The sequence below is a fragment of the Marmota flaviventris genome, chromosome 10, assembly GCF_047511675.1.
Source record: "Marmota flaviventris isolate mMarFla1 chromosome 10, mMarFla1.hap1, whole genome shotgun sequence".
NCBI lineage: Eukaryota > Metazoa > Chordata > Mammalia > Rodentia > Sciuridae > Marmota > Marmota flaviventris.
In genome coordinates, this window is record NC_092507.1 from 110,926,291 (window position 1) to 110,938,113 (window position 11,823).

Consider the following 11,823-nt stretch of genomic DNA (forward strand, 5'->3'; position numbering starts at 1 on the left):
TCCTCTGAATCCCTGGAACTCCTTAATCTTGTTTTTGTTGTTTAGCCTTATCCAGAGTGTCTTATACTTGGAATTACATAGATGTGACCTTTTATGCCAGCTGTTTCCCTAAGCAAGATGCATTAAAGATGCCTTCTTGTCTTTTATATTTGTTAGCCCATTACTCTTTTATGGCTGAAGGACTCTCTGTTTTATGGATATGTCCATTTTTTTAAATAAAATGCAAACACTTATTGTAGGATATCTTGGTTGTTTTCTGTTCTTGGTAATTATGAATAAAGAAGCTAGAAAGATTTTTGTGTGTGTGTGATTCTGGGAATTGAACATGAAGCCTCATGCTTACTAGGCAGGTGGTCTACCACTGAGCTATATCCCCAGTCCAAGGGGTTATCAGCATTTGCATGAGTATTTTATGTGTAGATCAGTTCTCAACTCCATAAGATAAACACCTACGATGTGGTTGGTGGAAATATGGTAAGAATACAGCTTAATAATGCCAAACTCTCTTCCCAGGTGGGCTGTATAATTTTGTGATCCCACTAGCCATGAATGACAGTTGCTGTTGTTTCTCTTCCTGTACCAGCAGTTGACACTGGCAGATTTTTGGATTTTAGCCATGCTAATGGATACATTAATCACAATTCACTGTGATCTATGATGTTGAATGTCTTTTTATGTCTTCTTTTGCCATTTATTAATCCCCTTGGTTGATCATTTATTAATTTTAAGAATATCAATTTTATTCAGTTAAAATAAATTGCACACATTCAATTAACAATTTATTGTGTTTTGATATATTCATATCTCCATAAAACCATCACAACAATCAAGGCACACCCAACAGGTTCCTGGTGCCCCTTTGAAATACTTGCTTCATGCCTTCTCCTCCATCTAGAAACAATCATTAACAGGTTTTCTTATCCTCTAGATAAAAGAGTAATTTGGAATTCAGGAGAGTATTAATCACTGGTCTACATGGTGGGTGAACCTGAAACAATCAGTTTGTCTCTGAGCCTTAATTCAGTCATTTGTAAAATCAGGTTCCATCAGGTACATTGGCACAGGTCTGTCATCCTAGTGGTTCAGGAGTCTGAAGTAGGAGAAAGTAAGTTTGAGGCCAGTCTCCTCAACATAGTGAGGTGCTAAGCAACTTAGCAAGACCTGTCTCAAAATATAAAATAAAAATGGCTTGGGATGTGGCTTCATGTTTAAGCTCCCTTTGGTCAACTCCTAGAACCAAAATAAAATTTAAAAAAAAAATCATTATTGCTCCACACAGGCTGTAAACTTTGGGGGAAATGTAAGGACTAACATATATAAAGAAGCAGGAATAGGGCTTTATAGTAGGATAGAAACCCCTGGAAGCTAGATTTACCATCCAAGCTTTGTGTTTGGGATGCAGAGTACATGGGAGACTCTATAGTTCCCCAATGCCTGTCATTCATGAGAAACTTGTATTTGTTGCAATTCAGTAGAATTCCAGTGTTGTTTGTGGTTATATGTTTGATTTTTTTTTGAAATTAAGTTCTGATAACAGTGAACATTTTAAATATGCAATCTAGTGACATTGACAATATTGCTGTGTAATCACCATATTTAACTTCTTTCTAACCTTTTAGTCACTACAAAAGAAAACCATGTTTCCATCAAGCAAAAACTCTCCCATCTGCCCTCCCAGGCCCAGACAACTGCATTTTCAGTCTGCAAAGGTACATATCCTGGGTATTTCACATGAATGAAATTATACTCTCTCTATATATTTTTATTTCAGTTTTGTTTACTTAGTTTAATATTTCTGAGATTCATATATGTAGTAGCATATATCAGCATTGCTTTGGTTTTTATAGGCATGTGCACACGCACAGTGCACATTTGAACTATCTGCTTATTTGTTGATAGACATTTGGATTGTTTTCACCTTTTTGTGAGTTTATGAATTCTTCATCAATAATTTGTAATAAACTTACTTACCTATTAGAGTTGGTGTGAATGATGCTTTTATAAACATTCGTATACAGGTGTTTGAGTGTCTGTTTTCCAGGTCATTTGAGTATAGAGCTGGGAGTAGAGTCAGTGAGTTATGTGAAAATTTTATGTATGAATCATCAAACTGCTTTTTGTCCATAGTGTATGTCATTTCACAATTCTAGCAGAAATTTATGGGAATGCCAATTTCTTGACTTTGTCACCAACTGTTGTTATGTTTCCTGAATTTTCAGTTCTTTATTAAATTGAGCTGGCCTGCTGGTTTTAAACTGGTATATCATTTTTTTTTTATCTTTTTAAAAAAGTCTTGGCTACATGGGGAGCTGAAGATGTAACTCCGTGTCAAAACACTAGCTTAGTCTGCTCCTGGTCCTTTGAGTCCCAATACCACACACACACAAAAATAAAACACAGGGATGTGAACCCAGGGGCACTCAATTACTGAGTTAATCCATATCTTTTCTTCCTTCCTTCCTTCCTCCCTTTCTTTCTCTCTTTCTTTCTTTCTTTCTTTTTAACTTAAGGCAGTCTGTCAAAATTGAGAAGTTTGGCCTCTAACTTGAAATTCTCTTGCCCTAGCCTCTCAAGAAGCCGGGGTTATGGGTCTGTTTCTGGCTGCTAAACTATTTGTGAAAAACAAAGCACTATGTAGCAATTTTTTTTTAAAATAAAAGGGAAAATTTATCTGAAATATAATTTCACTAAAAGAACTCTAAAGAAATATAATATAATACAGGAACACACAAACACTAGGTGTTGCTGCTCTGGACTATCTTCACAGAACTGGTTGCTATATTTGTATATATACTAACTGTGACACTTGCTTCTTTCTTTCTAGATTTCGCCATGTGTACCATTATCAAGCTATGCAAGTTCACATCATTGTCTCTTACCATGATGAACTGTAGCAGGCTCAGTCTAGATTTCCATTTTGACTCTTTTTTTTTTGTTTGATTGATTTTTTTTCCTCATAGATTTTATTTCTTTATTTTTGCATTACAATTCTTAATACTCCATTATACCATATTTTATCATATCTCTGATTATAAATAAGGTATGTTGACACCAAATTCACACCTTCATACATGTATTTTGTATAATGATGAGGGTCTCCTTTCCCCTTAATTTGCTGTCCAACAGCACACAGCCTAGTTCCAACTAGCCACCATATGCATATTTTTTTCATTTTAGTAGCAGTTTATAAGTTCTCTTCAATGCTTCTTTTTTATTGATTTTTTAAAAAAATAAATGACAGAAGAATGCATTACAATTCTTATTACACATATACAACACAATTTTCCATATCTCTGGTTGTAATAAAGTATTTCCTTACCTATTAGAGTACAGAGTTGATATACATTAACTCAGATCTTATCTACAGTCTCATAATTTCCATTTCAAACAGTACTGGTAAAAGTTCCTTAGCTCACTTTCTTTTTAAAGTTCTTATTTTCATTTACTTACATTAGAGTTCAGGCTTTGTAAAATGAATTTCATTGTTTTGAAAAATGGCAGGTATTCATTTATGTGTCATCCCAGCACAGTACAAAAAATATCCTTCATCTTAAGTGAACTTGGTATTTTTTCATTTGTTGTTATTGTTGTTTCTGGGTTTTTTTGTTTGTTTGTTTATTTGTTTGTTTTTGAGACAGAGTCTTGCTGTGATGCCCAGCCTGGTCTCACACTGGTGAGCTTATGCTCAGCTTCTTGAAGAGCTGGGACTGCAGGCACAGGATGCCAGGCCACATCCAATTTTAATCCAAGGGTTGCTATTTTGTCCAATTCAGAAAAACAGTAGTCTTAGGTATACTTAATATTGTCGCCACAGTAATGTTGCATAAGTGGAATAAAAGAAGTATCTTTTGCATCCTGGCTTCTTTCACTTAGTGAAATGCTTTTAAGTTTCATTTTTGAACGAATAAACAGGCTATAGTTTTTGGGTTTTCAATGGAAATTTTTTGGAAGTACATTTACTTCTCCATTAGTTTGCAAAATAGTGTTTGTATTTCTTCCAGTTCACAGTGTTAAGTAATGAAGCTGCTGTCATCACTTGCATATGTAGCAGTGGTCCACCTCATGCTTTGAATATAACCCATGCCACACTGCCACTGAGACTTCTTTTGAGATAGACATGGCTTCCTTTCCTATTTACCTCTCCCACTTCTTATCCTGAGTGCAAGGAACAAGATTAACTTTTCCCATGTTGGAGCCAGACAACTTTGAGCACACATCCACTACAGGAACCAAGGAATTCATACTTTAGGGATGGCACCAGAATATCTAAGAAATGGCATTTCCCAAATTAAGAAATGAATCATAATTCTCATAGAAGCAGTATCTAGCAGGCAGCTTTTAAATACTTTTTTTAAACAATGCTTATTCTGCCATGCAGGTGGTGGGTATGCCTCTAATCCCAGAAGTTCAGGAGACTGATGCAGGAGGATCATGAGTTCAAAGCTAGGGAAGTGCTAAGCAACTCAGTGAGACCCTGTCTGTAAATAAAAATACATAATAGGGCTGGAGATGTGGCTAAGTGGTTGTGTGCCCCTGAGTTCACTCTCCAGTACCCAAAATCAAAACAAAACCCTGTTTTCTGTGATGAGTAGAATCACAGCCTCTACAACTGGAGTCCCCTGTGCTCTCCTTTGTTAGCAAAGCAATACTATATCTGCTTTTCCTTATTTTCAGATCCATGTCCTCATTATTAAATTGGCCTTAAGGACAAGAATTAAACCTTCAGTAACCTTTTCTGTGGGCATTAGTTTACAAATAATGTGTGTAAAATCTGAAAGTGTGATTGCTAGATCATATGGTAGCTTTATTAAGAATAAAATCTACAGTGCTCTTTACCCAGAAGACTGTACATGGCATCCCACCAACAATCAAGGGTCCGTCCTGAGCTCTGCAACCAACCAGTATTCTTTGCTATTGAGCTTTGTGTGAGTGTGTGTTATTTATGAGTGGTTATTGGCATCTTCTAGTACTTTTGAATTTCTTCCCTCAGTGACATGTGCTGTTGAGCATCTTTTCAGACATCTTGATGCTGTGTCTAGAGCTTATTTGATGAAGGATCTTTCCATATCTCCTTCTCTTCTCCTTCTCTGCAACTCCTGTGCCTCAGCATCCCATCATTTCAAGTAGTTGGACATGATCATTAATTAAAGCAGTGCTATTGTGTATTTTTATGATCTTGTTATTTAGAAGGTATATATGTGCAACCTTTTTACAAGTTACCTGAACCAGTCCTTAATTTTTAGTTGTTTCTTAGGTCAAAACTTTAAAGGCAATAATTACCAGAGAGGAGCAATGATATTAGGAGGCAGTAGATTATGACATTACAGCATTTCCCACAGTTATCATTTGAAATATTCAATGCCATAAAATATTGACTTCTATTTAGAAAAGTAACTCTGTTGTCTTTTTTTACTTTTTCTGATTAAAACAGTACTACAAATACCTAATTTTCATAGCATGAATTATTAAGGCCAAAAATTTTCCATCTAATCCTCTACAATTTTAATTTGACATTTTGACCTCATGTAAAATATGTTACCAAGAAAATGAAGAACCTGTTGATACATGAGACAGTGTACCTTTATAAGACTGAGAAGCCCAGACATCTGCTTAAAAAACCCTCCTCCTTCTTCAGATAAATTACAAGGTGGCACACACCTGTAATCCCAGCTACTTGAGACATTCAGGCAAGATGATTGAAGTTTAAAGAGAGTCTCAAATAATGTAGCAAGGCCCTAAGCATCTTATTGAGACCTTGTATCAAAATAAAAAATACAAAGGGCCTGGGATGTGGCTCAGTGGTTAATCAGAGCTGGGTTCAATCACTGCTAAGTTCAATCCCTAGCGAAACAAAAAACCAAAAATGTGACTTGAACCCAATTCATTAAAAAGCCTTAAAACTGTTAGGAGATTCTAAAAATTATTTTTTGGAATACTTTGAATCATGACATGTAAAATAAATTGTATTTAAGAGTTTTTTCACAAATGCTTATAAGGTTACTGAAAACATTTTTTTTTTTTTTTTTTTTTTTATAATTCTCTCTCTCTTTTTTTGTTTTGGTACTTGGGTATTTGAACCCAGGGCCTCATGCATGCCAGGCAAGCACTTTACTACTGAGCCACATAACCAGCACAATTCTCATTCTTTTTCAAAATACATTTTTATTAGTTCTAATCAGTTATACATGAGAGTAGATAGCTCTTCAATTCATTGTACACAAATGAAGCAGAATTTTTTACTTCCCTGATTGTACATGAAATAGATTCACATCATTCTTGCAATCATACACGTACCTAGGGTAATGATGTCCATCTCATTTCACCATTTTTTCTATTCCCTCCAAATTTCTTCACTCATCTCATGACCCTCCCATTATGGATTAGCATACACTTATCAGAGAAAACTTTCAGTCCCCCCCTTTTTTTAAGATTGGATAATTTTGCTTACCATGATATTATCCATCTCCATCCATTTACCTGCCAGCGTCACAATTTTATTTTCCTTTAATGCTAAGTAATGTTTCTTTGTGTATATGTGCCACATTTTCTTTATCTATTCATCTATTTTTATTTATTTGAATTTGTTATACATAACAGCAGAATGCAATTAAATTCATATTACACATATACAGCACAATTTTTCATGTCTTTGGTTATACACAAAGTAGCATAACACCATTCATGTCTTCATACGTGTACTTAGGGTAATGATGTCCATATCATTTTACCATTTTTCCTGCCGCAATCCCCCCGACCTTACCATTTCTCTCCTTTGCTCTATCTAAAGTTTGTCTATTTCTCCCGTGTTCCCCACCATCCCCATTATAAATCAGCATCCTTATATCATAGAAAACATCCAGCATTTGCTTATTTGTGATTGGCTTAATTCACTTAGCATTATATTCTCCATTCATTTACCTGCAAATGCCATAATTTTATTCTCTTTTAATGCTAAGTAATATTCCATTGTGTATATCCATTCATGTACTAAAGGACATCTAAGTTGGTCTCACAATTTATCTATTGTAAATTGTGCTTTTATAAATATTGATGTGGCTGTGTTCCTATAGTATAATGTTTTTAAGCCCTTTAGGTATAGACCCAAGAGTGAGATAGCTGGGTCAAATGGTAGTTTCATTCCCAATTTTCTATGGAATCTCCAAACTGCTTTCCATATTAGCTGAACCAATTTGCAGTCCCAACAGCAATGTTTGAATATTCATTTTCCACACATTCTTGCCAACACTTATTGTTGTTTTTATAATTTTTTAATATTTTAATTAGTTGTTTATAGATCTTTATTTTATTTACTTATTTATATGTACTGATAAGAACCAAACCCAGTGCCTTGCACATGCTAGACAAGCTCTCTACCACTGAGCCACAACCCCAGTCCTTGTTTTTATTCTTAATAGCTGCCATTCTGACTGAACTACTTTTGGTTAGCATTTTTCTAATTGCTAGGGATGTTGAAAATTTTTCATGTATTTGTTGATAAATTGTATATCTTCTTATGAGAAGTATCTGTTCAGCCCCTTATCACATTTATTGATTGAGTTGTTTGTTATTTGGTGTTAAGATTTTTATGTTCTTTATCTATCAGTGCTCTATCTGACATGCCTGTGGCAAAAATTTACTCCCAAAATGTAAGCTGTCTCTTCACCTTATTTTTTTTATTTTTCTGAGAGGAAACTTTATAGTTTGAATCCATCCCATTTATTGATTCTTAATTTTAGTTCTTGCTTTTTAGTAGTCTTGTTAAGAAAGTCAAGCCTAATTTGACATGAAAATGATTTGGGACTACTTTTTTTCCAATTAGGTGTAGGGTCACTGGTCTATTTACTAGGTCCTTGATAAACTTTGTTATGTATTGTACATGGTGAAAGATAGTGGTTTAATTTTATTTTGCTCCTATGGATTTCCAGTTTTCCCAACACCATTTGTTGACGAGGCTATCTTTTTTCCAATGTATGTTCTTTGTCACTTTGTCTAATATGAAATACCTGTATTTATCTAAGTTTGTCTCTCTGTCTTCTATTCTGTGCCATTGATCCTATACTGGGTCTCTTACTTTTCCAAATGAATTTCATGATTGTTTTTTCTATTTCTATAAGAAATAATGTTTGGATTTTAATTGGAATTACATTGAATCTGTATAGCACTTTGGGTTGTATGGGCATTTTGACAATTTTGACTTAGCTTATCCAAGAGCATGGGATACTTTTTTTTGAGACTCTTGTGAATGGGATACTTTTCCTACTTTCTCTTTCAGAGGATTTATCACTGATGTGTAGATATGCATGTGGTTAATGGGTATTCAGTTTATATTCTGCTACTTTGCTGAATTTATTTATTAAGTCTAGAAATTTTCTGGTGGATTTGTTTAGATCCTCTTAGTATAGAATCTTGTTATTGGTAAATAATGGTAGTTTGAGTTCTTCTTTTCCTATTTGTATTTCTTTAATTTCTTTTGTCTATCTAATTTTTCTGTCTAGAATTTCAAGAACTCTGTGGAATAGAAACTCTCTTTAAGGGTATATTTTTATATATGAATTTTTTCAGGGTACATTATGATAACTCAGTACATGTATATAAGTTGTAAAATCAGACCATAGAAATAAGTATTTTAATCTCTTCAGCTGTTATTTTTGTTTTTGGAATTTTAATTTAATTTTAAGTTTTTCAACTGAATTTTAAGTTGCACATTTTAAGTTGTTTTAACCAATAGTCCCCCTACTGTGCCAAAGTTATTGACGCAAAGTGATTTCTCCATTCTGTTTTTATACCCCTCCATGAACTCTTTCCACTTGTCCTCTCCCTGCTCTCCCATTTTCTGGTGACCACCATTCCATTCTGTTCTACTAGAACTACTTATTATTTCCTACAAATGAATGAGAACATGTGGTGTCTGTCCTTCTGTAATGGGTATATTTCACTTAATATAAAGAAGGTCATTGGGCAACTTTTGTCATGGTAAAGTGCACATGACAGAAAATTTACCATTTTGATCCTTTCATTTTTTTTATTCCAAAAGCTTTGTTTTATTTGTTGTTTTAGATATGCATAGCAATAAGTTGTATGACATATTATACATATATGAGGTGCCACCCATTTCAATTTGGGACCCATTCTTGTGATTGAACTTTGTGATGCTCTCTAAAAGTGCAGGTCAGACTCAGCAAGCACATTCATACTGTTGTGAATACATTCATAATCCATCTCTAGCACTTTTTCTTCTCAAACTATTGTGTTGCTGTCCAATTAGAGAACCCCACTGACTCACTTTCTTAGACCCTGGTAACTATCATTCTATTTTCTGTCTATATAGGTTTATAATCTCAGTTCCACTTTCTACATTAAAATATTACAGCATTGGATAATTTGTGACTGATAGGTCACTTGCAATAATGTCTTCAAAGTTCACTAATTACTACCTCAGACATTTTTTTTTTGTTCCAGGCTAAATTATATTTCATGGTATGTCCAGGCCATGTTTTACTTATACATTCCTATGATTTGGGGCATTGATGTTTCCACCAGGGGTTGTCATTAATAATGCTACTATGAGCTCTGGTGTACATATGATAATTTGAGTCCTTACATTCAATTCTTTTTAACAGACAATAAAATAAAAGTTAATAGAAAAGGCAGTAATTCTTGGCACAAATTATTGACATTTTTGTTAGGAACAATACAGCTCATTTAAGCACTTATTAAAAAGTGATATACACTCTTAATGTGTTTATAATAGATAACTCAGATCATGAAGGTGAGACTCATAAGAATTTCTTGCTTACACCAAGCAAATAAGTTGGGCCCTTGTGTTATCTCAAAAAGGTAAAACATTGACATTTCTATAATATATTTGTTATTCACATGTCTCAAAGTAACAGATTTAACCCAACATGCATATGTCCATAGTCTCTTAATCCAGAGAGCATATATTCTATGCTGTGATTTATTGTTCAAAAGCCAGTGTATTGGCAGATTAGGGAAATTTATCTATCATCAGTAGTTAAATATGTTCTCTCTTCACCAAGAAAGATTTCCAGAAGTTAATAATTCGTTTTTCAGTACAGATTAGCAGCCAAGGGCATGTTGTGGCATAGCCATTGGACACCATCAAATGGATATAATAACAGACAGGATCATTGCTCCACATAGTTCTTGAAGAGGAGAAGATGCTGTCCAAACAGTACATGAGCCCAAAGAAGCTCATAAGCAATAGGATGGTCCAGGTGGCCCTCTGTACAGGGGATGCTTTTAGAGAAAGGCTGGTGTTATGAAGGTGCTGAAAGTGCCTCTTATGCCTGCACAAGAGAACCACCATGTATCCACTTGAGAGAGCCATAAATCCTATAAGAAAGACATCCCGGAATATACCAAATACAGAAAATAAATGCCTGAGGAAATAACTCATTTGTACAATTTTGCAGGGTTCAGTAATAAACACAATGACATTTGAGGTGACATTTGGAATGGCAGTAGAAGACAATGAGAAGTGAGTATTCAAGGACATGTAGAAGGCCCACAAGAAAAAAAGAAAACAAAGGGTCTGCTGTGGGGATTTATGTTTAAACTTTGCCAAGCAGGAGCTTCTGGGGCTGAGGGTGATGGCCTGGAGGACACTCAGCAGGCAGGTGGCACAAATAGAGAAGCCCCTGAAAAACCTGTGCCAGTAGATTATGGATTTACATTTGATGTCATCCCAAAAGTCCTGAGACACAAAAATATTTGTAGCTGTGTACACCACAATTATCATCATCCCCAGGTGGATTAGGGCCAAGAGACCAATGATCAGGTCGATAGGCTTAAGCCTGTGCTGGAGAAGAAATGTGAAGATGTGGAAGAGAAGAAGAATGGTGTTGCCTGAGATCCCAAGGCCAACTTCAGAGAAAAATGCACTTTTTATACCAATATAATTATATAGTTGGTAGTTCTTTTCCATCTTTTGGGGAAAGAATCATGTAGTATATATCTAAGGAGAAAATGAAGAAAAAGACTTAATTCCAAACACTGTCACCCCTTGAATCTCACCCTGTTCTATTACCACCAGAAAATGTGTGTATTCACCCCAACACACCTTTCTCACTTCAGCACTCAAGGCTCTCTGATGCTCTTCAGGTATCATTTTCCTGAATTATGCAACAATAGTGTGGCTCCAACTGTGTATCAACTTTTTTATCCATTCAGAATTACCATGTGCTATTGAAAATAATTTTAGATTATAATCTCATCTTGAGGTTTTCTGGTATAGATCCTGACTTGTTTTTTATCTTTCTCTTCTTAGTTAAGCTTTAAGTACACCTTAAGAGTTCTACAAATTTTTGGTTTTATACATGGGTATATTATTTCAGTGCCATCTTTATTTTGGTTTATTACCAGATCTAATATTGTCAATATATCAACTGAGCCAATATTAAGAATTACATACTCTAACACATTGTTTGAAATTTCACCTGAGATCTTCCATTACTTTCAAGTGTAATCTTAAGCAGTCTTTGATACTAAACACTGATCATCTCATCTACAAAATTTGGGCAGTAATATTACCTTAATTCTAGAGCTGTTATTTGTGCAGAAGATGAAGTTCCAAATATGAAGTGTTTCTGACATATAATGACCTTGAAAAATATTGGCCAGTATTTTTTAATTCTGCAGTTTCTCATGCATGTTACATGGAAAACTTAATTCAGTTATTTTAATAACTACTTCTGTTGCTGCCTGAAAATGTTTTATAATTTTGGAGCATGTTATCACTATCTGAACTAAGATTTTAGGTCATATTTTAGGACTGTGTTTGAATCCACAGTGTAGCCATCT

The 11,823-nt window shown here is 34.7% G+C and overlaps 1 protein-coding gene across 1 annotated transcript; it reads right to left on the reverse strand.

Moving 5' to 3' along the window:
* Nucleotides 1-10,015: 10,015 nt before the first annotated feature.
* Nucleotides 10,016-10,948, reverse strand: LOC114079524 (vomeronasal type-1 receptor 90-like). The gene has a single exon (XM_027920746.2). It carries the CDS (start codon nt 10,946-10,948, stop codon nt 10,016-10,018), a length of 933 nt encoding a protein of 310 aa, XP_027776547.2.
* Nucleotides 10,949-11,823: the final 875 nt, after the last annotated feature.